The 27,069-nt window shown below is 54.3% G+C and overlaps 2 protein-coding genes across 2 annotated transcripts in view; one reads left to right on the top strand and one right to left on the bottom strand.

Annotated features, from left to right (window-relative positions):
• The window catches only part of SLC51A (solute carrier family 51 member A), a 29,302-nt gene extending 8,873 nt beyond the window's left edge, over window positions 1–20,429 (top strand). The window contains exons 4-10 of the mRNA XM_060171015.1: window positions 6,232–6,386; window positions 9,126–9,199; window positions 9,515–9,673; window positions 10,923–11,034; window positions 15,092–15,238; window positions 18,427–18,532; window positions 20,199–20,429. Of these exons, the coding sequence (XP_060026998.1) occupies window positions 6,232–6,386; window positions 9,126–9,199; window positions 9,515–9,673; window positions 10,923–11,034; window positions 15,092–15,238; window positions 18,427–18,532; window positions 20,199–20,335 (890 nt within the window). The 3' untranslated portion in view covers window positions 20,336–20,429. The remainder of the gene's footprint in view (window positions 1–6,231; window positions 6,387–9,125; window positions 9,200–9,514; window positions 9,674–10,922; window positions 11,035–15,091; window positions 15,239–18,426; window positions 18,533–20,198) is intronic.
• A 2,581-nt stretch (window positions 20,430–23,010) lies between these two features.
• Window positions 23,011–27,069, bottom strand: part of PCYT1A (phosphate cytidylyltransferase 1A, choline) — a 34,079-nt gene continuing 30,020 nt past the window's right edge. The window contains exons 8-9 of the mRNA XM_060172205.1: window positions 26,281–26,469; window positions 23,011–25,263 (exon numbers count right to left, since the gene is read on the bottom strand). Coding sequence (XP_060028188.1) covers window positions 25,057–25,263; window positions 26,281–26,469 — 396 coding nt within the window. The 3' untranslated portion in view covers window positions 23,011–25,056. The remainder of the gene's footprint in view (window positions 25,264–26,280; window positions 26,470–27,069) is intronic.

Raw genomic sequence — 27,069 nt, forward strand, 5'->3', positions numbered from 1 at the left:
TGTGAGCAGGTGAGGGGGCCTGCTGACTGTGAGCAGGTGAGGGGGCCTGCTGACTGTGTGCAGGTGAGGGGGCCTGATGACTATGTGCAGGTGAGGGGGCCTGCTGACTGTGAGCAGGTGAGGGGGCCTGCTGACTGTGAGCAGGTGAGGGGGCCTGCTGACTGTGAGCAGGTGAGGGGGCCTGCTGACTGTGAGCAGGTGAGGGGGCCTGCTGACTGTGTGCAGGTGAGGGGGCCTGCTGACTGTGAGCAGGTGAGGGGGCCTGCTGACTGTGAGCAGGTGAGGGGTCTGCTGACTGTGAGCAGGTGAGGGGGGCCTGCTGACTATGTGCAGGTGAGGGGGCCTGCTGACTGTGAGCAGGTGAGGGGGCCTGCTGACTGTGAGCAGGTGAGGGGGACCTGCTGACTGTGAGCAGGTGAGGGGGCCTGCTGACTGTGAGCAGGTGAGGGGGCCTGCTGACTGTGAGCAGGTGAGGGGGCCTGCTGACTGTGAGCAGGTGAGGGGTCTGCTGACTGTGAGCAGGTGAGGGGGGCCTGCTGACTATGTGCAGGTGAGGGGGCCTGCTGACTGTGAGCAGGTGAGGGGGCCTGCTGACTGTGAGCAGGTGAGGGGGCCTGCTGACTGTGAGCAGGTGAGGGGGACCTGCTGACTGTGAGCAGGTGAGGGGGCCTGCTGACTGTGAGCAGGTGAGGGGGCCTGCTGACTGTGAGCAGGTGAGGGGGCCTGCTGACTGTGAGCAGGTGAGGGGGCCTGCTGACTGTGAGCAGGTGAGGGGGCCTGCTGACTGTGAGCAGGTGAGGGGGCCTGCTGACTGTGAGCAGGTGAGGGGGCCTGCTGACTGTGAGCAGGTGAGGGGGCCTGCTGACTGTGTGCAGGTGAGGGGGCCTGCTGACTGTGAGCAGGTGAGGGGGCCTGCTGACTGTGAGCAGGTGAGGGGGCCTGCTGACTGTGAGCAGGTGAGGGGGCCTGCTGACTGTGAGCAGGTGAGGGGGGTCTGCTGACTGTGAGCAGGTGAGGGGGCCTGCTGACTGTGAGCAGGTGAGGGGTCTGCTGACTGTGAGCAGGTGAGGGGGACCTGCTGACTGTGAGCAGGTGAGGGGGCCTGCTGACTGTGAGCAGGTGAGGGGTCTGCTGACTGTGTGCAGGTGAGGGGGCCTGATGACTATGTGCAGGTGAGGGGGCCTGCTGACTGTGAGCAGGTGAGGGGGCCTGCTGACTGTGAGCAGGTGAGGGGGCCTGCTGACTGTGAGCAGGTGAGGGGGCCTGCTGACTGTGAGCAGGTGAGGGGGCCTGCTGACTGTGTGCAGGTGAGGGGGCCTGATGACTGTGAGCAGGTGAGGGGGGACCTGCTGACTGTGAGCAGGTGAGGGGGCCTGCTGACAGTGAACAGGTGAGGGGGCCTGCTGACTGTGAGCAGGTGAGGGGCCTGCTGACTGTGAGCAGGTGAGGGGTCTGCTGACTGTGAGCAGGTGAGGGGGGCCTGCTGACTGTGAGCAGGTGAGGGGTCTGCTGACTGTGAGCAGGTGAGGGGGCCTGCTGACTGTGAGCAGGTGAGGGGGCCTGCTGACTGTGAGCAGGTGAGGGGGCCTGCTGACTGTGTGCAGGTGAGGGGGCCTGCTGACTGTGAGCAGGTGAGGGGGCCTGCTGACTGTGAGCAGGTGAGGGGTCTGCTGACTGTGAGCAGGTGAGGGGGGCCTGCTGACTGTGAGCAGGTGAAGGGGGCCTGCTGACTGTGAGCAGGTGAGGGGGCCTACTGACTGTGAGCAGGTGAGGGGGACCTGCTGACTGTGAGCAGGTGAGGGGGCCTGCTGACTGTGAGCAGGTGAGGGGGCCTGCTGACTGTGAGCAGGTGAGGGGTCTGCTGACTGTGTGCAGGTGAGGGGGCCTGATGACTATGTGCAGGTGAGGGGGCCTGCTGACTGTGAGCAGGTGAGGGGGACCTGCTGACTGTGAGCAGGTGAGGGGGCCTGCTGACTGTGAGCAGGTGAGGGGGCCTGCTGACTGTGTGCAGGTGAGGGGGCCTGCTGACTGTGTGCAGGTGAGGGGGCCTGATGACTGTGAGCAGGTGAGGGGGGACCTGCTGACTGTGTGCAGGTGAGGGGTCTGCTGACTGTGAGCAGGTGAGGGGGCCTGCTGACTGTGAGCAGGTGAGGGGTCTGCTGACTGTGAGCAGGTGATGGGGCCTGCTGACTGTGAGCAGGTGAGGGGGCCTGCTGACTGTTAGCAGGTGAGGGGGCCTGCTGACTGTGTGCAGGTGAGGGGGCCTGCTAACTGTGAGCAGGTGATGGGGCCTGCTGACTGTGAGCAGGTGAGGGGGCCTGCTGACTGTGAGCAGGTGAGGGGGCCTGCTGACTGTGTGCAGGTGAGGGGGCCTGATGACTGTGAGCAGGTGAGGGGGGACCTGCTGACTGTGTGCAGGTGAGGGGTCTGCTGACTGTGAGCAGGTGAGGGGGCCTGCTGACTGTGAGCAGGTGAGGGGGCCTGCTGACTGTGAGCAGGTGAGGGGGCCTGCTGACTGTGAGCAGGTGAGGGGGGCCTGCTGACTGTGAGCAGGTGAGGGGTCTGCTGACTGTGAGCAGGTGAGGGGGGCCTGCTGACTGTGAGCAGGTGAGGGGGGCCTGCTGACTGTGAGCAGGTGAGGGGGCCTGCTGACTGTGAGCAGGTGAGGAGGCCTGCTGACTGTGTGCAGGTGAGGGGGCCTGCTGACTGTGAGCAGGTGAGGGGGCCTGCTGACTATGTGCAGGTGAGGTGGCCTGCTGACTGTGTGCAGGTGAGGGGGCCTGCTGACTATGTGCAGGTGAGGGGGCCTGCTGACTGTGAGCAGGTGAGGGGGCCTGCTGACTGTGTGCAGGTGAGGGGGCCTGCTGACTGTGAGCAGGTGAGGGGGCCTGCTGACTGTGAGCAGGTGAGGGGGCCTGCTGACTGTGAGCAGGTGAGGGGGCCTGCTGACTGTGAGCAGGTGAGGGGGGCCTGCTGACTGTGAGCAGGTGAGGGGGGCCTGCTGACTGTGTGCAGGTGATGGGGGCCTGCTGAATTCGGAGCAGGGCAGTTGCACTTTATTCCACAAGGAGAAGGCTCCAGTGAGGACTCTGATGTGGGAGGGACTGGGCGTGTGTTGACACCATGAGCAATTGTCAGAATGAACTTCCGCTGACGAGCCTTGAGGAGCCGGCATGAGCTGAACGATTGCCCGAGGCAGTGAGGGCACCGCCATCTCGGGCAGGGCAGGGCAGGGAGCTGGGCATGAGCTGAGTGACTGCCCGAGGCAGTGAGGGCACCGCCATCTCGGGCAGGGCAGGGCAGTACGTCCCGGAGTGGTGGGGAACACAGGCAGTCCAAAGGCAGCAGCTGAACTGGGGCCATGTGGAGGAAGCAAGTGGAGGGAAAGGAGGCGTGTGGGGTTCCTGGGGACCTGGGTGGCGGTGGGGACGCTGGCAGAGCAGAAAGCCAGGAAAAGGTGCGCATTCCAGAGCAGAGCTAAAAGCTACACCGAGTCTGTCTGGCAAATTACTAAGCACTGTCTTTGCTGCTGTAGTTTCCGTGTCCTAATCGGCATGTTTATGTGTTTCACCAACTTCTCTTTTAATAAAACAGTAGAATTGTTGTGTTCTTTAGGAAGAAGGTGCAGAGAAAGGGGCTGTGCACCTGGTGGAACGCACAATGTTACTATGCACAAGGACCCAGGTTCAAGCCCCCGGTCCCCATTTGCAGGGAAAAGCTTCACGAGTGGTGAAGCAGAGCTGCAGGTATCTCTCCGTCTCTCGCCCTCCCTGTCTCCCCCTTCCCTCTCAATTTCTGGCTGTTTCTATCCAAACAATCAATAAAGATAATAAGAAAGGGGAGAGGGCTGGACAGCAGCACGCCTGGTGGAGCGCACATGTTACCGTGAGCAAGGACCCGGCTTGAGCCCTGGGCTTCATGAACAGCCGTGAAAAATTAAAGCCGAGCTGCAAAGGCAAACAAGTTCAGGACAGCGATTAGCCCTGGGGCCGGGGCCAGGAAAGGGGGAGAGGGGGCTGCACAAAGCCTTCACATACTATGATGTTTTGTTTTTATAAAAACATCTTTGAGGGTGGGGGTAGATAGCATAGTGGTTATGCAAAGAGATTCTCATGCCTGCCTGAGGCTCCAAAGTCCCAGGTTCAATCCCCCACGCCACCATAAGCCAGAGCTGTGCGGTGCTCTGGTATTTCTCTCTGTGCCTTACTCTCTCTGCATCTCTCTCGAAAATAAAATAAATAAAATACTTTTTAAAAATTTAAAAATATATATCTTTGAAGAAATACTGGCGATTTTGTAACACTAAAATAAGTTATGGTTGAGTGTGTGTGAATGTGTCTTTAAAATCATCAGGAGGGGCTTGAACCAAAGTGCAGTGCTTGGAAAGGCTGTCGTGACCTGTGAGATGGTAAGAGCAGAGGTAAGAGCAGTGATTGCCGTCCTGGATGTATGTGCACTTTGACCTGGGCCTCTTCAGCCACTTTTATTGAGCAAATACTACATGCCAGGTGCTGGGAGAGGATGAGTCACCTGTCCAAGGTCGTAGGAAGCTAAGTGGAACGTTCCTTTGAGCTCAAGGCCAATGCCCTTAAGTTTCGGGAAAACAGACAATCAAAAGGTAGCTTTTCTTTGGTTAGAAACTAACCAGGGTTATGGCTGATACATTGATTGATTTTGGATAGTGACAGAGAAACTGAGAGAGAAGGGAGAGAGAGAGAGAGAGAGAGAAAGAGAGAGAGAGAGGACGCAGCCCTGCTTCATGGCTCATGAAGCTTCCTCCTCCTCCCACCCACACACAGGTGGGGATGGGGACCAGGGGGTTGAACCCTGTTCCTTGTGCACTGTAATGTGTGTGCTCAGCCAGGTGCGCCAACTGTAATAAAAGTGTCAGGAGTCAGGGGCCGGGCAGTGGCGCACTTAGTTAAGCACTCACATCGCAGTGCGCAGGGACCCGGGTTCACGCCCCTGGCCCCCACCTGCAGGAGGAAAGCTTCATGAGCGGTGACGCAGGGCTGCAGGTGTCTCTCTGTCTCTCTCCCTCTCTATCTCCTCCTCCCCTCTCAATCTCTCTCTGACTTTATCCAATAGTAAATAAATAAACAAATTTTAAGAAGTGGCAGGAGCCACTGGGCCGTGTCTGCCATGAGAGCCGTGTGTGAAATGTCCTCAGGGTCTCGATGGGTCTCCATTTCACACTTTGGTAAAGCCACTCCCTAATGTCCTCGTTTCATGACATAGTTTTTGAAGTCAAACTTAAATGGCTCTACAGCATGCCACTAATCACGCTCTGCTTTAACTGTAATGTTAATTGGCCCATGTCTGCTCACAGACCCCACCAACAGGTCCTAATAGAAATAGACTCCACCAGGGTCTATTCGCCGCAGTGGGTGAAGCGCACATGGCACAAAGCGCAAGGACCAGCGTAAGGACCTGGCTCCCCACCTACAGGGGGGTCACTTCATGAGCGGTCTGCAGGTCTGCAGGTGTCTGTCTTTCTCTCCCCCTCTCTGTCTTCCCCTCCTCTTCTCTCCTTTGCTCTCTGTCCTATCCAACAACAAAGACATCAATAACATCAATAATAATAACCACAACAATAATTTTTAAAAAAAGGGCAACAAAGGGGGAAAAATGGCCTCCAGGAGCAGTGGATTCATGGTGCAGGCACTGAGCCCAGCAATAACCCCGGAAGCAAAAAAAAACACAAGAAAGAGAAAGAAAAGAAATAGACCTCACCAAGCTGCTAATACTTTTTTCCCTAATTAAGCAAAAAACTCATTTGACGTTGAGATCCTGCTTCAGGGAAGTCTCCCCAGACCTGAGATGGTCTGGGTTCACTCTCATCCGTGCTGGAGAGTGACTGTGTCTTGCATGTGCATACTCGGCGTGTGAGGAAAAGCCATTCTTCTCTGTGATGGACAAGCAATAGAGACACACAAAAGGGAGCCACAGGGCCAGGCAGGGGGGCACCTGGTTGAGCGCACACAGCACAGGGCACAAGGACCCGGGTTCGAGCCCCGGTCCCCGCCTGCAGGGGGGAAGCTCACGAGTGGTGACACAGGGCTGCAGGTGTCTCTCTGTCTCTCTCCCTCCCCCTTCCCTCTCAGTTTCTGGCTGTCTCTGTGCAATAAATAAAGACAGTGAAAACCATCAAGAGGGGGAGAGGGAGGGCGCCACCCTCCTTGGCCCTGCCCTGGTCCTGAACTCACGGCCGCCTCCCATCTCTCCTGCCAGCTTTGGGCCCTGTGGAGCTTGCCCTGACGGTCCTCATGACCCTGCTCTCCCTGGGCTCCGCCGCCATCTACCTGGAGGACGCCGTCTACCTGCACAGAAACACCCGCTGCCCCGTCAAGAGGAAGACGCTGCTCTGGAGCAGCTCTGCGCCCACGGTGAGCCCACGGGAGCCCCGCGGCAGAGCTCCGCAGGACGCGGCCTTGTGGCCTCACCTGCTGCAGCCAAGACCCTGCGCTCGCTCCAAGTCAGCGGGCAGGCGGGCGGGCGCTGTGATGCTTCTCGGCATCATGGTTCTGCAGAAGATGCCTGACTCAGGCTCCCAGGGCCCAGGTTCGATCCCCGACGACCGTCAGCCAGAGCTGGGCAGGGTTCTGGGCTTCTCACAGTCAGCACTGTCCATGGAGAGATCTTCTTTTCTTTTCTTTTTCTCTTTCTTGCCCACACAGCCTTGGGTTTAGTCCAGGCCAATGGTTATACTCTTTGTTTTCTTCCTGTTTTGTTTACACCAGAGCACTCAGCTCAGCTCTGGCTTATGGTGGTGCAGGGGATTGAACCTGGGACGTTGGAGCCTCAGGCATGAGAGTCTGTTTGCATAACCATTATGCTCTCCACCCCCAAACATATATATATATGGAGAGAGAGAGAGAGAGAGAGAGAGAGAGAGAGAGAGGTCACTGAGGTCCTTTCCTGACAGAGGAGACCTGCCTTCTGAAGACTGTCTTCAGAGACGCCAGAAACACAGACTGTTGGGAGTCAGGCGGTAGCGCAGCGGGTTAAGCGCATGTGGCACAAAGTGCAAGGACCGGTGTAAGGCTCCCAGTTCAAGCCCCCGGCTCCCCACCTGCAGGGGAGTCACTTCACAGACGGTTGATGCCGAACTTAGTGCAGACACCCGATCGGCATAGCGCACTGCAGCCCAGAACTCCTGAGCTCAAGCGATCCTCCAGCCTCAGCCTCCCAAGTAGCTGGGACTACAGGCGCGCACCACCACGCAGCCCGCTATGCTGATCGGGTGTCCGCACTAAGTTCGGCATCAGGCGGTGAAGCAGGTCTGCAGGTGTCTGTCTTTCTCTCCCCCTCTCTGTCTTCCCCTCCTCTCTCCATTTCTCTCTGTCCTATCCAACAACAACGACAGCAATAATAACAATGATAATAACTACAAAAATAAAAAACAAAACCAGACTGTTGAAAAGGAAGGGCCGGGGGTCTGGACAGAGGCACCTATGACCAAGCACAAGGGCCTGAGTTCAAGCCCCCACTCCTCACCTGAGGGTCTGCGTCACGAGTGGCGGAGTGCTGCTATAGGAGGTCTCTCTGTCTCTCTGTCTCTGTCTTCCCCTCCCTCTTGATTTCTGGCTGTCTCTAACCAGTAAATAAAGTTGATAGAAAGATTTTTAATTGAATGAGAAGACAGGAAGGTGGGTAGAGACTCACCTGGTTAAGTGCACACGTCACAGGGCACAAGGACCCGGGTTCAAGCTCCTGGCCCCCATCTGCAGGGGGGAAGCTTCAAGAGTGGTGAGGCAGGGCTGCAGGTGTCTCTCTCCCTCTCTATCTCCACATCCTTTCCCAGTTTCTCTTGATCCTTTCCAAGAAAAGTTAGAAGGAAAAAGAAGCAAAGAAAAGAAAGGGTAGATGTTTCTTCTTCCTCCTCCTCCTCCTCTTTCTCCCTCTCCCTCTCCTCCTCCTCCTCCTTCACCTTCTCCTTCTCCTCCTCCTCCTTCTCTTCCTCCTTCTCCCTCTCCCTCTCCTCCTCCTCTTCCTCCTGCTCCTTCTCCTTCTCCCTCTCCTCCTCCTCCTTCTCCTTCTCCCTCTCCCTCTCCTCCTCCTCTTCCTCCTCCTTCACCTTCTCCTTCTCCTCCTCCTTCTCCTTCTCCTCCTCCTCCTCCTCCTCCTCCTCCTCCTTCACCTTCTCCTTCTCCTTCTTCTCCTTCTCCTCCTCCGCCACCTTCTCCTTCTCCTTCTCCTTCTCCATTGCCACCTAGTTTATTGCTGAGGCTCAGTGTCGGCACCACAAACCCACTACTCCAAGCAGTCATTTCATTTCATTTCATTATTTTATCTTATTGGATAGAGACAGAAATTGAGAGTGGAGAAGAGAGAGAGGGAGTGAGGCAGAGACACTTGCAGCCCTGCTCCACCAGTCGTGACTTTCGCCTCTGCTGGCGGGTGCCAGGGGTTTGAACCCGGGTCTCTGTGCCTGGCAGTGTGTGCCGCTGTCTGGCCCCAAAGGAGACCTATTTTGAGATCCACTGCTGTGTCCTGCTCATCCCCTGGGGTGTGCCCCAGAGTCATCCTAGAGCCCAGGAGACCTCCTGTCTCTAGCCCCTTCCTCTACAAACAGAAGAACTCAGCTGCTTTTGGAAAAGCGATTTGATGTGGAACAGGGAGAAAGTCTGAGCTCTCAGACCCGAGGTCTCATGTTCAGTGACCGCACTGCGTGCGTGTCCAGGGCGATGCTTGTTCCCTCCATATCCCGATCAATAAAGAAGCCAATAAGTCTAGCAAACAGAAAAATAGGGGCCGGGTGGTGGCACGCCTGGCTGAGCACACACATTACAGTGTGCAAGGACCCGGGTTCAAACCCCCCGCTCCCCACCTGCGGCTTTGCGAGGGGTGAAGCAGGGCTGCAGATGTCTCCCTGTCTCTCTCCCTCTCTATCTCTCCCTCCCCTCTCAGTTTCTGATGGTCTCTATCCAATAAAGATAAATTTTAATTTTTTAAAAAGAAAACCTAGAAGTAAGACTTGAGTTGAGAGCCTCACAGTCCTTCCAGCAATGTCTCTCTCACAGCTCCCAGCCTTGCTCCCCAGGCCCTGCAAATGGCGTCTGAAGCTCGTGAGGGCGACGCCTCTCTTTACCCAGCCGCCTTCTGTCTGTCTTCTGTCCGAGCAGGTGGTGTCTGTGTTCTGCTGTTTTGGCCTCTGGATTCCCCGGGCCCTCATGCTCGTGGAAATGGCCATCGTGTCGTGAGTCCCCCATCCTGCTCTCGCCCCCTTTGCCCCCCTTTGGGACCCCTTTGCCCTCGCGGATTCCACGGCCCTTTATCCCGAGCCCTCCCTGGAGCCCGCTTCTGTTGGGGGGCTTCACAGTGGCATATTCCCACCGCCTGGAACTCCCCCCTCAGGCCCTCTCCGTCCCTCCTCAGAAGCTAGTCCCACAGCTGCCCCAGAGAGGCCCACCGCTCACGCCCCTTGCGATCCACCTCCTGGGGTGTGTGGGTGGGTGGGCGCAGGCACGGGGACAGGGGTGTCAGCGGGCTCGGGCGCCCTCTCTGCACCCAGGTTTTACGCCGTGTGCTTCTACCTGCTGATGAAGGTCATCGTGGAAGGCTTCGGCGGCAAGGAGGCCGTTCTGAGGACACTCAAGGACACACCCATAAGGATCCACACGGGCCCCTGCTGCTGCTGCTGTCCCTGCTGCCCGCCCCTCAGGCTCACCAGGTGAGGAGCTGGGGGCGGTCTGCCCGGGAGCCTCTGCTCCCTCACCTGGAGGTGCGACTCCTGCCTCCCACCCAAGTGCCCAGCGCCTCCTACACACCAGGCCACACAGCCGGCTGCACTGGAGGTTCAGGACATAGGTCACTGCTCGGTTAGGCCCTTCTCCAAAGACAGCACACTGTGGTGGGGTAGACAGCGTCACGGCTCCGAGGCCCCAGGTTCAGTCCCCTGCACCCCCATCAGCCAGAGCTGAGCAGGACTCTGGGGACACCAGCAACACAAACACAGCACTTTGGTCCAGAGCTGAGTGTGTGACGAGAGGGGGCCCAACACTGAGGCTGCTTTCCATGTCCCCATTCGTCCTGACAGGCTGACTATTACTAGCGATTTAATGATCGACAAAACTGTAAGACAAAAGGGGCCAGGTGGTGGTGCACCTGGTTGAGCTCACACATCACAGTGCACAAGGGCCCAGGTTCAAGCCCCTGGTCCCCACTTGCAGGGGAAAAGCTTCACGAGTGGTGAAGCAGGACTGCAGGTGTCACTCTGTCTGTCTATCTCTCACTCACTATCCAATAATAAATATTTTTTTAATATACTAAGATAACAGGGGGACAATTCCACACAGTTCCCACCACCAGAGTTCCCTGTCCCATCCCCTCCACTGGAAGCTTCCCTGTTCTTTATCCCTCTGGGAGCCTGGACCTGAATTCTATGTGGGGAGCAGAAGGTGGAAGGTCTGGCTTCTGTCACTGCTTCTCCGCTGGACATGGGTGTTGGCAGGTGGATCCACACCCCCAGCCTGTGTCTGTCTGTCTGTCTGTCCCTAGTGGAGCAGGGCTCTGGGGAGGGGAGGCTCCAGGACACATGGTGAGGGCGTCTGCCCAGGGAGGTCAGGATGGTGTCATGGCAGCATCTGCCACTTGGTGGCTGAAAGGCTGTGAGATATAAAGCGGGACAAATGTTTAGTAACCAGGAACCCAGAGGCAGGAGCAGAGCAGATGGCACTGGAGTCTCCAGAGGCAGGAGCAGAGCAGATGTCGCTGGGGTCTCCAGAGGCAGGAGCAGAGCAGATGGCGCTGGGGTCTCTGTGTGGGAGAAGCTGGGAGTCTAGTTCAGGGTGTTCCAGGGGTCCATCGTCTCAACCTTGGTGTCCGTCTGGTGGCCCAGCCTCCGCCCAGGGGCAGTGTGAGAGCTGGGAGCCTGGGGCTGGGTGTCATGTGGGTCCCTGTTCCTGACATCTTTTCCCCAGGGAGAAACTGAAATTGCTGATGTTGGCGCCGTTCCAGTATGCCTTCTTCAGAGTCGCCTTTGGCCTGGTGGGTCTGTTCCTCATTCCTGATGGCATCTTCGACCCAGCCGATGTAAGTCTGGGCCGGGGGACAGAGTCCAAGGCTCATTCAGCACCTTTGAGGGGTAACTGGAGTCAGCACCCCTGATAACAGTCCCAGGTGGTCCAGGCAGTGTGGCTGTAAAAAGGAAAGGTTCAGGAGCCGGGCAGTGGCGCAGCGGGTTACGCACAGGTGGCGCAAAGCACAAGGACCGGAGTAAGGACTCAGGTTCGAGCCCCCGGCTCCCCACCTGCAGGGGAGTCGCTTCCCAGGCGGTGAAGCAGGTCTGCAGGTGTCTGTCTGTCTCTCCCCCTCTCTGTCTTCCCCTCCTCTCGTTTTCTCTCTGTCCTATCCAACAACAACGACATAAACAACAACAATAATAACTACAACAATAAATCAACAAAGGCAACAAAAGGAAATACATAGATTTTTTTTTAAAGCAAAAGTTCACGGATTCAATGCTCCAATTCACTCATCACTAGAGAAATGCAAATTAAATCACACTGAGATCCCGCGTCACACCTGTGAGAATAGGCTCCATCAATAAAGCAAGAGAAGGGGCGGGCAGTGGTGCCCCGGGTTAAGTGCACATAGTATGAAGCACAAGGACATACTCAAGGAGCCAGGTTCAAGCCCCTGTTCCCCACCTGCAGGGGAAGCAGGTGTCTCTCTGTCTCTTTCCCTCTCTATCTCCCCTTCTCTCTCAATTTCTCTCTGTCCTATTCAATAAAATGGGGAAAATGGCCACCAGGAGTTCTGGATTCACAGTGCTGGCACTGAGCCCCAAGGGCAAAAATAAATAAATTAAATTAAATTAAAATAGAATGATTGGAAGTTCTTGCCATAGCAATCAGGCAGGAGCAAGGAATTAAAGGCATACAGATTGGAAGAGAAGAAGTCAAACTCTCCCTATTTGCAGATGACATGATAGTATACATGGAAAAACCTAAGGAATCCAGCAAGAAGCTTTTAGATATCATCAGGCAATACAGTAAGGTGTCAGGCTACAAAATTAACACTCAAAAGTGAGTGGCATTCCTCTATGCAAACACTAAGTTAGAAGAAATTGAAATCCAGAAATCAGTTCCTTTTTCTATAGCAACAAAAACAATAAAATATCTAGGAATACACCTAACCAAAGAAATGAGAGACTTGTATACTGAAAATTATGAGTCACTACTCAAAGAAATTGAAAAAGACACAAAGAAGTGGAAAGATATTCCATGTTCATGGGTTGGAAGAATTAACATCATCAAAATGAATATATTACCCAGAGCCATCTACAAATTTAATGCTATCCCCATCAAGATCCCAACCACATTTTTTAGGAGAATAGAACAAATGCTACAAATGTTTATCTGGAACCAGAAAAGACCTAGAATTGCCAAAACAATCTTGAGAAGAAAGAACAGAACCGGAGACATCAGACTCCCAGATCTCAAATTGTATTTGATAATACAATTGTATTGTATTATCAAAACTGCTTGGTACTGGAACATGAACAGACACACTGACCAGTGGAATAGAATTGAGAGCCCAGAAATGAGGCCCCCACACCTATGGACATCTAATCTTTGACAAAGGGGCCCAGACTATTACATGGGGAAAGCAGAGTCTCTTCAACAAATGGTGTTGGAAACAATGGGTTGAAACATGCAGAAGAATGAAACTGAATCACTGTATTTCACCAAATACAAAAGTAAATTCCATGTGGATCAAGGACTTGGATGTTAGACCAGAAACTATCAGATACTTAGAGGAAAATATTGACAGAATTGCTTTCTGCATAAATGTTAAAGACATCTTCAATGAAACAAATCCAATTACAAAGAAGACTAAGGCAAGTATAAGCCTATGGGACTATATCAAATTAAAAAGCTTCTGCACAGCAAAAGAAACCACTACCCAAACCAGGAGACCCCTCACAGAATGGGAGATCTTTATATGCCATACATCAGACAAGAGACTAATAGCCAAAATATACAAAGAGCTTGCCAAACTCAACAAAAAGACAACAAATAATACCATCCAAAAATGGGGGGGGAGGACTTGGACAGAATATTCACCACAGAAGAGATCCAAAAGGCCGAGAAACACATGAAAAAATGCTCCAAGTCTCTGACTGTCAAAGACAACAGTGAGTTATCACTTCACTCCTGTGAGAATGTCATACATCAGAAAAGGTAACAGCAGCAAATGCTGGAGAGGCTGTGGGGTCAAAGGAACCCTCCTGCACTGCTGGTGGGAATGTCAATTGGTCCAACCTCTGTGGAGAACAGTCTGGAGAACTCTCAGAAGGCTAGAAATGGACCTACCCTATGACCCTGCAATTCCCCTCCTGGGGATATATCCTAAGGAACCCAACACATCCATCCAAAAAGATCTGTGTACACATATGTTCTTAGCAGCACAATGTGTAATAGCCAAAACCTGGAAGCAACCCAGGTGTCCAACAACAGATGAGTGGCTGAGCAAGTTGTGGTATATATACACAATGGAATACTATTCAGCTATAAAAATGGTGACTCCACCATTTTCAGCTGATCTTGGATGGACCTTGAAAAATTCATGTTGAGTGAAATAAGTCAGAAACAGAAGGATGAATATGGGATGATCTCACTCTCAGGCAGAAGTTGAAAAACAAGATCAGAAGAGAAAACACAAGTAGAACCTGAAATGGAATTGGCGTATTGCACCAAAGTAAAAGACTCTGGCGTGGGTGGGTGGGGAGAATACAGGTCCATGAAGGATGATAAATGACATAGTGGGGGTTGTATTGTTAAATGGGAAACTGGGGAATGTTATGCATGTACAAACTATTGTATTTACTGTTGAATGTAAAACATTTAATTCCCCAATAAAGAAATAAATTTTTAAAAAAAAGAAACCAAAAAAATTAAAATAGAACGAGAGCACAAGTGTTGGAGAGGGTGTGGGAAAGGAGGAGCTCTGCTGCACTGCTGGTGGGTGTCGGGTGCGGGTGCGGCCGGGCGGCCATGTGGCGAGCAGCCTGCAGGGCCTTAGTCAGACACAGATGGAGATGCCGCAGGACCCAGCGGCCCCACTGCTGGCATCTGCCCAGAGGACGTGACACGGAGTCAGGGACATGGCACCCCGTGCTCACAGCGGCTTCACTCACAACAGAGAGACCTGGAAACAACCCAAATGCCCTTCCACAGGTGGCTGGATAAAAGGTCATGGGCAGGAGTCGGCCGGTAGTGCAGCTGGTTAAGCGCATGTGGCGCAAAGCACAAGGACTAACGTAAGGATCCTGGTTCGAGCCCCTGGCTCCCCACCTGCAGGGAAGTTGCTTCACAAGCGGTGAAGCAGGTCTGCAGGTGTCTGTCTTTCTCTCCCCCTCTCTGTCTTCCCCTTCTCTCTCCATTTCTCTCTGTCCTATCCAACAACAACAATAATAACTACAACAATAAAACAACAAGGGCAACAAAAGGGAATAAATAAATAATCAGAAACATTTAAAAAAATTTTAAGTTATGGGACATTTACTCAGCAGAGTATTATACAGCAATGGAAAGGGATGAGATTGTGTCCTTTGGGATAAAGTGGATGGAATTGGAGAAGATGATGCTCAGTGAAGCCGGTCAGGAGGAGAAGGAAGCTTGGATTGTTAAACTCATATATGGAATAGACAGAATTGAACATACGAACGTGAAAAAAACAAAAGCCAAGCCATCTCCAAGACTGTGGGAGAACTAGAGTGGTTACTGTGGGGGTGGGGTGGGACACAGGCCTTTAGTGACGGGAGTGGTGGAAAAATAATTAATAAATAAATAAGAAGTATAAGTTCTAGGATTTGGGTGAGGAGAGAAGAAGGCAGAACAAAATTAAATGTTGAGGCTTTCTAAAATCCCCTTTCCCACCATGGGAGAGAGGAGGGGGAGGGGAGAGGGGAGGGCAGAGGGGAGAGGGGAGAAGGCAGAGGGGAGAGGGGGAAGGGAAGAGGGTAGAGGGTAGAGGGGAGTGGGGAGAGGGGAGAGGAAGGGAGAGGAGGGAAGGGGAGGGAGGGAGGGAAAGCAAGAGAGGCGAGGCCACCACGCCCACTGGCTGCTCTCTGCCGCACGGCCAGATCTCAGAGACGAGCGCGGCCCTGTGGATCAACACTGTCCTCGGCGTGTCCACCCTGCTGGCTCTCTGGGGCCTCGCCATCCTTTTCCGTCAAGCCAGGCTGCACCTGGGGGAGCAGAACATAGGAGCCAAGTTTGCTCTCTTCCAGGTAAGTGTCCTGTGGGAAAGACAGGTGGCGAGACCCCTTCACCCACGAGTGCCGGAGCAGGCCTGCAGGTGCCTCTCTCTCTCCCTCCCTGTCTCCCCATTCGTCTCAGTTTCTCTCTGCATCCAGTAATAAGTAAATAAAACTATTTTTTTTAATCTTTTAAATCTTTGTGGGATAGACACAGTCAGAAATTGAGAGGGGGGGGAGACAGAGGGAGAGAGGCAGAGAGACACCTGCAGCCCTGCTTTACCACTCCTGAAGCTTTCCCCCTGCAGGTGGGGACCAGGGGCTCGAACCCGGGTCCTGGCACACTGTGCTATGTGCGCTCAACCAGGTGCGCCACCACCTGGCCCCCATAAAACTATTTCTTTTAATGGTGGGTGATAAGAGCGTGGCAGGTAACTGGTTTGGGAGGTGAGGACGAAGACTGAACGTGCTTCTGGGACCCTCTTTGCCGTCCGTAGCGTTCTTGTGAGGCTTGGAGTGTAACTGCTGTCTGTCCTGCTGCCTTTCTGGGTTGGTGCGTTTCCCAGGCCACGACAGCAAACCACCGCCGCTGGGTGTCTTAAAACACTGATGGCTTTCAGGTGAGACGCCCGAAGTCACGGGTGGAGCCGCTCTTCCTCAGAATGGAGCAGGGTCCTTGCTGCTTCTTTCTGGCTGCTGGTGCTTTGCCAACAGCCCTTGGCTCGTAGCCGCATCCCTCAGATCCTGGCTTCCTCTGCCTGCACGTGTGTCGAGTCTCTGCTCTCCTTATAATAGAAAGCCAGAAGCATCTTGGAATCCTCTACCATGGTGGCATTTAACTAATTATGCCTGACCTCTTTACCAGAATGTTTCAAATAAGGTCAGTCCTTGGTGTAGATTTCAATGTACATCTTATTTTATTTCTGGTGATGGTGGTCGTGGGGCGGTAGACTTCAACGTGTCATCCATGCATCACCAAACTGATTTATTTATTGTGTATCTGTGTCAGAGTTATTGCTGGGCTCGGCCTGCACTGTGAACCAACCCACTGCTCCCTGGCAGCCATCTTTTCCCACTATTGTTGCTGCTGCTGTTGGACAGGACAGAGAGAAATGGAGAGAGGAGGGGAAGACAGAGAGGGGGAGAGAAAGACAGACACCTGCAGACCTGCTTCACCGCCTGTGAAGCGACTCCCCTGCAGGTGGGGGGCCGGGAGCTCGAACCGGGATCCTGACACCGGTCCTTGCGCTTCATACTATGTGCCTTTAATCTGGTGTGCTCCCGCCCAGCCCCCATCATCAAACTATAAATTCAGGACCAGAGAAACAGCTCAGCAGATAGGGCACACACCATGGCACAGGCGTGGCCCTTGGTCAAAGCCTGGCGCCACATGGAAGACACTCAGTGTGCTGTAGGGTGTGGGTTTCCTTCCGCCCTGTCTCTGTCTGAATGAAAAACCACACAGTAAAATGTGCATGCACAAGGCACTAGTTCTAAAAACAAAACAGAAAAATGCTTGAGTTATTTCACCTTTGTTTTTCCTTTTCCTTTTTTATTTTTATATATTTTTATTATATTTATTTTCCCTTTTGTTGACCTTGTTTTTCATTGTTGTTGTAGTTATTATTGCTGTTGTTATTGATGTCATTGTTGTTGGATAGGACAGAGAGAAATGGAGAGAGGAGGAGAAAACAGAGAGAGGGAGAGAAAGACAGACAGACACCTGCAGACCTGCTTCACCACCTGTGAAGTGACTCCCCTGCAGGTGGGGAGCCAGGGGCTAGAACTGGGATCCTTATGCTGGTCCTTGTGTTTTGTGCCATGCTGCGCCACTGCCCGGTCCCCTTTCATTTTTATTTCTTTGCTTTGGATAGAGACAGACAGACACTGAGAGGGAAGGAGTAGGAGAGAGAGACTGACTTACAGCTCTGCTTCACTACCTGTCAAGCTCCCCCCCCCCCCCCCGCAGGTGAGCTAGGGCCTTGAACCCAGGTCCCTGTGCAGGTGGTGCCCCTGCTCCCTCCTTTTCTGAAGCTGGAGGATGACATGCAGTGTAGATCTCGCCGTGAGCACACGCCTGCAGCATGCAGACCCCCCCCCCCCCCGTCTGCAGGTCCTCCCCGGGGAGCCCCATCCTCACTGACCGCAGACGCTCCTCACTCCTCCCTGCACCCGGGCGCCCTCAGGAGAGCGTCTGCAAGGGCTCTGCGGCTGCAGCCTCTCATCCTAAAGCAGGGACTCCAGGAGCTAGACGGGGTGGTTCTCCTCGCAGCACCACCACCGTCCCTGAGACGGTGGCTGACATGGGAGGGTAGAAATTACCCTTGGGGGAGTTGGGCCGTGGCGCAGTGGGTTAAGCGCAGGTGGCACAAAGCACAAGGACCGGTGTAAGGATCCTGGTTCGAGCCCCTGGATCCCCGCCTGCAGGGGAGTCGCTTCACAGGTGGTGAGGCAGGTCTGCAGGTGTCTGTCTTTCTCTCCCCCTCTCTGTCTTCCCCTCCTCTCTCCGTTTCTCTCTGTTCTGTCCAACAACGACATCATCAACAATAATAATAACTACAAAGGCAAAAACAAGGACCAGAAAAGGAAATAAATAAATATAAAAAATAAATAAATAAACTTAAAAAAAAAAACAGAAATTACCCTTGGGGCCAAGCGGTGGTGCACCTGGCTGAGCACATGTCACAGTGCACAAGGACTCAGGTTCAAGCCCCCGGCTCCCCACCTGCAGGGGTGTCGCTTCACAGGCGGTGAAGCAGGACTGCAGGCGTCTGTCTTTCTCTCCCCCTCTGTCTTCCCCTCCTCTCTCCATTTCTCTCTGTCCTATCCAACAATGAACAACATCAACAATGGCAATAAAAATAACCACAACGAGGCTACAACAACAAGGGCAACAAAAGGGGGAAAAAAACGGCCTCCAGGAGCGGTGGATTTTTGGTGCAGGCACCGAGCCCAGCAATCACCCTGGAGGGAAAAAAATAAAATAAAATAAAAAGGCCACTGGGAGCATTGGATTCGTAGTGCCAGCAATAACCCCTAAGGCAAGAAACAAAATTCTGGGCAGAGGGTGAACCATAGTCTGTCTGAAGATGAGGCCCGCAGTCACAGCCCTGGGAGCCGAGCCCGTCACCACAGCTGTCCAGGCCGGCAGGCTGCACGGTGGAGGCAGCTGGGCGGCCGCCTGGACGCACAGCACGCCAGCCACCGTCCCCTCTGTCCAGGTGCTCCTCATCCTCACAGCTCTCCAGCCGTCCATCTTCTCCGTCCTGGCCAGTAGCGGGCAGATTGCATGCGCGCCCCCTCTCTCCTCGAAGGCCAGGTCACAAGGTGAGCCCAGGGGCGTCCGCTTCCCAGTCCAAGGTGGGGCCAGGGGAGAGGAGGCCTTAGCATGAGGTAGGACAGCCCGGGCGGTGGTGCGCCTGGCTGAGTGCACGTATTGCTATGCGAAAGGACCCGGGTTCGAGCCCCCGGTCCCCACCTGCAGGGGGGAAGCTTCACGAGTGGTGGAGCAGGGCTGCAGGGGTCCGTCTGTCTCTCTATATATCTATCGCCCTCCCCTCTCCGTTTCTGTCTATTCTATCAAATAAAATTAATATTAGCATTTTTTTCTTAAAAAAAAATAATGAGGTAGCGCCAGCCTGGCCCTGCCCAAGACGTGCAGAAAGCAGAAAGCCAGTCCAGGCCGCGTGCCCTGCAGCAGAGGACGCCCACCACACGCCTGAGGCCGGTTCTGAGGGGCACCCCAGAAGCCCATGGGTGTGACCCCGGGGACAGGAATGGGTGCGTGTAGGAAGAGAGACTCTCCTGCCTGAGGCTCCAAAGCCCCAGCCTAAGGCAGAGCTGAGCAGGGCTCTGGTCTCTCTCTGTCTCTCTCTCTCACCTCCAGGGTTATCACTGGGCTCAGCGCAGGCACTACGAATCCACTGATCCTGGTGGCCATTTTTTCCCTCTTTATTGGACAGGACAGAGAAACTGAGAGCGGGAGATAGAGAGGGAGACGCCTGCTTCACCTCTCGTCAAGTGTCTCTCCTGTAGGTGGGGAGTGGGGGCTTGAACCCCAGTCCTGGCACATGGTGGTGTGTGAGCTTGACTGAGTGCACCACTGCCTGGCCCCTCTCTCAATGAAAGAGAGAGAGAGAGAGAGAGAGAGAGAGAGAAGGAAAGGGAAGGAAGGGAGGGAGGGAGGAAGGGAGGGAGGAGAGAGGGAGGGAGGAGGAAGGGAGGGAGGGAGGCAAGGAGGGAGGAAGGGAGGGAGGAAGGGAGGAGGGAGGAGAGAGGGAGGGAGGAAGGGAGGGAGGAAGGGAGGAGGGAGGAAGAGAGGAGGGCGGGAGGAGGGCGGGAGGAGGGCGGGAGGAGGGAGGCGGGCACACAGGAGACAAGGAGTTCAGTGGCCAGCTCAGACTGGACAGAAGGGGAGTCACAGTCTGGCTCTGGCTCTGCCACCTGCCCGTCTTGTCACTTCAGATAATCAATCGCCTCTAGGCCCTGGCTTAGAGCTACCTTGGAGAAGTGGTGTTCTGGGGCCCGGGCGGTGGCACGCCCAGCTGAGCGCACATATTACGTACGGTGCATAAGGACCAGGGTTCGAGCCGCCGCCCCCCACCTGCAGGGAGTCCACTTCCCATGCGGTGAAGCGGGGCTGCAGGGGTCTGTCTCTCTCCCTCTCAATTTCTGTCTCTGTCCAATAATAAATAAATAAATAAAGACTGGTGTTCTGGGAGAAAGCTGGTGGCGCACCTGGTTGAGCGCCCACGTCACAGTGCGCAAGGACCCAGGTTCAAGCCCCTGGTCCCCACCTGCAGGGGGGAAGCTTCACGAGTGGTGGATCTGTCTCCCTCCCTGTCTCCCCCTCTCCTCCTAATTTCTATTTCTATCCAATCAATAAATAAAAACATTTAGGGGGGGAGAAGGTGGTGTCGGACTGGAACGCCAGGCTGGGGCCCGTCTGTTAGGCACAGCCGCAGGGTCCTTTCCCTGTTTTCCTGTGCTCCAGTCATGAACTGCCACCTGCTGGTTGTGGAGACCTTCCTGATGACCGTGCTGACCCGGATGTACTACCGAAGGAAAGACGACAAGGTCGGCTACGAGCCCTTCCCCCCACCCAGCCTGGACCTGCACCTCCGAGCTTGAGGCCAAGACAGGCGGAGGTCTCCTCTGTCCCACAGCCTTCGCGCCAGCCCGGACCAAGCAGGCAGGGCAGCCTGGCAGGCAGGACAAACGGTGGAGCGCTCTGAGTTCACCCCTGGCCTCATGTGCCAGTGATGCTGGTTCTCTCTCTCTCTCTCTCAATAATAATAATAATAATAATAATAATAATAATAGCCAAGCAGGATGGAATCTGAAGCCCTGAAAGTGGGCACTGCAGGAAGGCTGCTGGCAGTGGAGCCCAGGACCTGCATGCAAATCCTGGGCTCCATCCTTGGCACCGCCTGTGCCAGTGACACTCCAGCTCTTTCTTGTGTGCTCTCGCTCTCTTGTTCCTGACTAGGAAAAGGCTTTCAATAAAACACTGATTTTGGGTTACCGCTGTTAGCCCTTTAAGTTTATAGGCCAAATGCTGCCCGTCTGCCCACCGTCCCAAAGCAAGCTTAGAGGGGAGTGTATAAAATAGCTTGTCTGGGAGGCCGGCGGTGGCACAGCGGGTTAAGTGCAGGTGGCGCAAAGCGCAAGGACCGGCATAAGGACCCCGGTTCGAGCCCCCGGCTCCCCACCTGCAGGGGAGTCGCTTCACAGGCGGTGAAGCAGGTCTGCAGGTGTCTGTCTTTCTCTCCTCCTCTCTGTCTTCCCCTCCTCTCTCCATTTCTCTCTGTCCTATCCAACAACAACAACAATAATAACTACAACAATAAAATGAGGGCAACAAAAGGGAATATTTTTTTAAAAGATACAAAAAAAAAAGACAGTTTGTATGTAATGAACAGGAGTGGGGCGAGGACCAAAGAGTTCCATCTCTAAGTATGAAATAAACCAGGCGGGAGTTGGGCAGTAGCACAGCGGGTTAAGCGCAGGTGGCGCAAAGCCCAAGGACCAACGTTAAGAAATAAACCAGGCTTCTAAAGGACAGACAGGGACCGGGTGCTGGCACACCTGGTTGAGCGCACACCTTACAGTGCCCAAGGACCCAGGTTCGAGCCCCTGGTCCCCACCTGCAGAGGGGAAGCTTCACGAGTGGTGGATCAGGGCTGCAGGCGTCTGTCTCCCTCTCTACCTCCTCCTCCCTCTCAATTTCTGTCTGTCTCTATTCAATAAATAAAGGTTATCTTTTTTAATCACTTTTAAAATGGGAGCCAGGGAGGGTGCACCTGGTTGAGCACACATTACAGTGTTCAAGGGCCTGGGTTCAAGGCCCTGGTCCCCACCCACCTGCAAGGGGGAAGCTTCACGAGTGGTGAAGCAGGGCTGCAGGTGTCTGTCTGTCTCCCTCCCTCCCTCTCAGTTGATCTCTGTCCAGAAAGAAATAAATAAATGAGAACGAGCGAAAGATGTTCTTTCTCTCCCAGAGAGAAACTCTGTCACTAGAACACTGCTGGCATCAGACCCAGTGAGGGTCTGCAGGAATCTTTGTGCTACAACGTCAACAGCAGACTGAACAAAACGTCCTCACGGGCCTCTGGAGTGGTCTGGGGGCCCGTGATGTCAAGGCCAGGATCTCTCCCCAAGACTCTCGCCTTTCAGAATCGTCAGTGTGAGGCAGCCCCAGCCAGTCAAGTGTCTGTGATCGAATAGTGACCCCAAAGGACTGTGGGAAGCGGGACAGAACATGACCTGGGTTTTCCTAATGTTCAATCGGCACTTTCTGTTTTGTTCCGTTTACCTCAGCCCGAGTACTAACATGACGAAACTTTGGTAGACAAAATCTTGCTTCTTTTTCAGAAAACTAACATTTAGTGGTATACTTCCAAGGACATGTTCTAAGTCTTTGGGAAAAACGGAAGCCAGGTCCCCTCTGTCTCATGACACTTAGAACACAAGGACGATCGCTCTGACGCTGGGTCACTGACCTTCAGAGGCACTTTCATTGAGCAGTGTGAAAACAGTTCCGATCATTAAAAGCATTGCTACAGAAGATAACGTCCCTACCTGGATTGTTAGCTTCTGGTGACATAGTGTGGTGACAGAAAACTTATGGAGCTACAGAAAACAGTCAAACAGAATGCCTTTGGACAGTCTTAGAGAAGTGATCTCGAGTGGGACTAAAAGGCAATGAGGTCAGGAAAGTAAAAGTTACTCCTAAGTCAGGACAAGAATAAAGAGAGAGAACCCAGAGGAAAGTGAAAGTTACTCCTAAGTCAGGACAAGAATAAAGAGAGAGAACCCAGAGACAAAATCATTGTGGAGAAAATATGCCGATGGCCTGAGCAGGCGTGTGGCGCTGGTGAAAGAGGCACAGGTTAGCAGCCACAGAGCCTCAGCGGCCTCTACCGGCCCGGCACACGGTCTGTCCTGCTCGTCAGGGTTCCAGCCTCTTCCCGTCCCCTCGTTTCTGAGCAAACCTCAGCCAGCTCCTGGCTGTAGCTGTCAGGGGCGCCTGCCGCGGTGCAGACGGTCCTGCTCTTTGTTCCAGTGAGAGCAGCAGACGTTCAGTTTGTCTCTCAGGGGCCGGGGCAGCCCTTCCTCAACCCAGACGCAGGGCTTCTGCCTCCTCTCTCCCTGTGTCCTGCCCGGGGGCTCTGAGGCGTGTCAGTCCCCAGCTTTCTCCTTTGCCACGTTCGGCCTGTTTAGGCTGACAGCCTTGTGGGAACCAGGGGAATCTTTTTGCAACCTCACGTTAAGATCAGGAGAGACCTGCAGACCACCAGCACAGCTGTGGTATGGGAACTTTGTTTAATTGAGCCAAAATGATCAGACAGTTCGTTACCCCAGTGGACTTCACCGTCCATTCATCCTTGTCCAGCACCTGGGCTCTCGTTTATCCCAAAAGGATCTCACGGGTTACACAACCAAAGTTCATCTGAAAATAGACTAGTGTCAGGACACAGCCAGGCTCCCTGAAGGGGCTGGGGGTTTTTCCAAGAACATGTACAGCGGCAGACTCACAGGATGTCTGTCTAGAGACTATCTCTCACCGGCAGGCTTTGCCTGACGCAGTCCACCAACAAAGCAGAGAAGAGGACCCAAACGTCTGGGATCAGAGACCGCAACTGCAGGGAAGACAGCTACACTGTGGACCCTCCATTTGAGATCTTTGGGTAACGTGTACTCTGAGGAGAGTGTACGTACCGGGGGCGGGGTGGGGGGAACAAAAACAGACAGAAGCACCAGAGAGGGCAAAACTGAAGTAGGAGAGTGAAAAATATGGCCGCATGAAGCTGGAGAAGCATCAGCTTCCACCACTGAAAAGAAAGAAGCCCGAGCCAGCGTCCGCGCGTCACAGGTCTGACAGTAAGCATGGTGCTCACAGCCCTGGAGAAAAAGCCGTGCCCCCACAAGGGGTACTGATGAGTGACGGTGGGGTCCGGACTCTCACACCTCCCTGGGAAGCCCGTCCCGTGGCAGGTGACTAAAGCATCACGTCGCGCGGCCGGCCGTGAGTGCAGGAGGTGGGGTCTTGTGAGCTCCCACCCGGCAGGAGTGTCAGGGCCGCATTCTCTGGTGTGGGGTCTCAGCGGCCATGTACTAAGCAGCCCGACAAGGGGAGGGGGGACCAGAACCGCCAGGCACGGGGGTGCAGGAAGGACTCTCCTGCTCTCGTGATGGGACTCGGGTTCCGTGGCCTGCTGCAGGGGCGCAGCTCTGAGGGCAAGACACATTCTGGGGGGTCCAGGGCCAGTCAGGAACATTCTGAAGGGACCAGAGGTCGAGGCCTGGGGGAGAGTGTTTCTTCACGCTTTCAAGTGTGTCTGAGTTCTGTGCAAGTTTCCTGGGATTCTCAGTAAGGCTAAAAGCAACACAGCTTCAGATGAGGCTCAGCCGCAGACAGTGCAGATCCTCCTTGGAAAAGAGCGAGAGGACAGACAGTCAAGTGGCAGCAGCAGGGCCAGGGCTTCTCTCCCGACTGCAAGCTGATCTGAACCGACTGGGCAAGGACTAGCACTGCTCCCGGCCCTGCTCAACCCCAGCGACCCTGAGAGCGGCCCTTCCTCCCGCAGGGCAGGTGACAGGAGTAAGACTGACAAGAGCTCCCACACAACCGGGCGACCGTCCTCTGAGAACATGGACACGCGGAGAAGCTGTAGCGAGCGCCACGCGGCCTGGTTTCCGTCCCCATCGGCATCCAAATGGACCCCACTGGGTCCGACAAGAAGCTCCTCAGCGAGTGAGAGGAGCCAGGCTCCTCCCCTCGCCACAGCCACACCGACAAGTGTGCCGGCCACTCACTCGCTCGGGTTTGTGACCACAGCTGGGTTTTTGTTTGCTTGATTAGCTATTTTTTAAAGGCAGCCAGAATGGTGGCACTTCTTCCCAGATCGCCCGTCAGCGTGGCTCATGGCCTGAAGGACTGGGCGAGCCAGTCTGCCCAGAACAGAGGCAAACACTGCAGCGGATCAAGGAGAAAAGGCCTCTGGGTACCACTTCTTTCTGCCCTACTTCTTGGGGGCAAAAACCAAAACAAAACCAATCCACTTGCTACACTTGAAAGATTAATTTTTAAAAAAATTAATACAAAAGGCAATGTCCCTGTCAAGATCACACGAGCATGAGCAACGCGGCAGAGTCCCGGACGCAGAGCAGGCTTCGAGTTGTCAGCCTCCTCCTCGGTGTGGGCAGTCTGGCCCCAGGTCCGGTCCCCGGCCCCAGTCGTCTCTGCTTTGTGGCTGTCCTTGGGCTCGGTGTTGGAATCGCGATCTGAAATTCAGAGAGCTTCGGAAGGCGGTGGAGCATGGAGGAGAGAGGACGTGAGGGATGAGGAGCTAGTCTTCTTCATCCTCACTGATGTCATAGGCTGCGGCCTTGTGCCTAGAGAGGTTGGCCGGGGAGGCGGGTGGGGACGTCTTGCCAGAGAAGGGCCACCGGAAGGAGGGGGACGGGGAGCGCTCGCGCGTGGGGCTGCTGCTGGGGCTCTGCCTGGGGCTGATGGCCTGCAGCATCCGGCCTTTCCCTTCTTTCAGCATGTGTTTCTGGGGAGACCAAAAGGGAGAGTTAGAAGAAGGCTTCTGACCCAGTACGGTGGCACTGAGGAACACGGGACTCCAGATGGTCACTCCAGATGGTCACTCTCTGCGCAAGTCTCTAGCAGCTCAGGAAGCCCTGGGGGAGGGAGAAAGACCACACAGCCACCGCTCGAAGCACTTCCCTCTACAGTGCTGACCGAAATCTCTAGAAGCAGGATTCGCACCTGATATCCAGTCACTATATTCTTAACTTCTGTCGCAAATCAACGATCAGAAAGTTACTTGGACTAGTCCAAGCTCAAGGCAAAAACAGAGGAAGTCCTTAAGACAGAAGGGAGCCAGTCCTGAGAGTCCTCTGGAAAAAGAGGCTCATCTTCTTCCCTAACGGGCCTCCTCCTGAACCCCAACTCCCTCAGCCAGGCCCTTCCCCGTAGCTGACCTAGAGCTCACTTGCCACGGTCATTTGTTGGCGGCCGGGCGGTGGCGCACCTGGCTGAGCGCACGTGTTACAGGGCTCAAGGACCGGGTTTGAGCTCCAGGTCCCCACCCGCAGGGGGAAGCTTTGCGAGCGGTGAAGCAGGGCTGCAGGCGTCTGTCTCTCTCCCTCTCTATCTCCCCCTCCTCCATTTCTCGCTGTCTCTATCCAGTAACTAAATAAAGACGATCAAAAAACCTTTGAAAAGGCCTGGCTGCTCTTCAAGGACAGACCCACTTGCCTTACCGGCAACCCGACAGCAGCTGTCGGCGGGAGAGGCAGCTGCCCTCCGACCGCCCTTTGTCCCCCTTCCTTGTGCCTAGAGCTGTGCTGTAGGAGCAAGCTGGGCGAAGGCTACTTGCTGACTGGCAGACTTGAGGGCTTCTAGTAAGTGGCAAATCCATCTCAGAAAGTATGTGTCCTCTTTCTGTAAACATGTGCCCCCGCCCAGCAAGGGGGAGAGACTAGATTCCTTTTTTTCAGGCTAGTCCACGTCAGTGCCTGTGCTCAAGGGCCCGACAAGTCTCTCCGGCAGGAGAGAAACCTACCAGGGCTCCTTCGGGGCCGAACATTTCCAGGAAGCTGCCGATGAACTCCCGGGACTTCTCCTCCCACTTCTGAATGAGGTCGATGCCCTTCTCCTCCACCTTCTGCACGAACTCCTTGGACTTCTCCTCGACGTCTTTCACTTTCTTCTTCACTTTATCGACTCGCTCCTGCAAGTGGTATTTCTTCTCCTGGGTAAAGAAGGGACTGTTTTGAGGAACGATATTCAGACCTCCCCAACCAACAGGGAGGGAAGCAAGCTTCAGTGCCACCGGCGCCGTAGAATCCTGCTGGGAGGGAAGTCCAGGCGAGGTTCTGTTTAGCCTGTCAAAGGGTCAGCTTCTGTCTTTCTGATTTCTATTTTACTTATTCCCAAATGTGTGTGTGTACATATCCATCTTCTTCTATTTAAGTTAGCTTTCTGGAAGTATAATTTATGAACAAAAGTATAACAACATTCCCCCAAACGCACGAGACTCATGTACCTTTGGAAACTGGAGGCAAGATCCTATGTCACTGTCTACACACAGAGAGAAAGGATCCACAGTATTCATCAGATTTTCAATAGACCAGTCAATAAAAGAAAAAAAAAATCAATGCTTGACATGTTTACCTAAATAGCACATATACTAAATTAAAAAATATATCTATCTTCTTTAATTTACTTTTTTTCTTTCCAGAGCACTGTTAAGCTCTGGCTTATGGTGGTGCGGGGGGCTGATCCTGGGACCTCAGGGCCTCAGGCACGAGAGTCTCTTTGCAGAACCATTATGCTATCTGCCCCACCCCCA

Source organism: Erinaceus europaeus, chromosome 14 (genome assembly GCF_950295315.1).
Source record: "Erinaceus europaeus chromosome 14, mEriEur2.1, whole genome shotgun sequence".
NCBI classification, from domain to species: Eukaryota; Metazoa; Chordata; class Mammalia; order Eulipotyphla; family Erinaceidae; genus Erinaceus; species Erinaceus europaeus.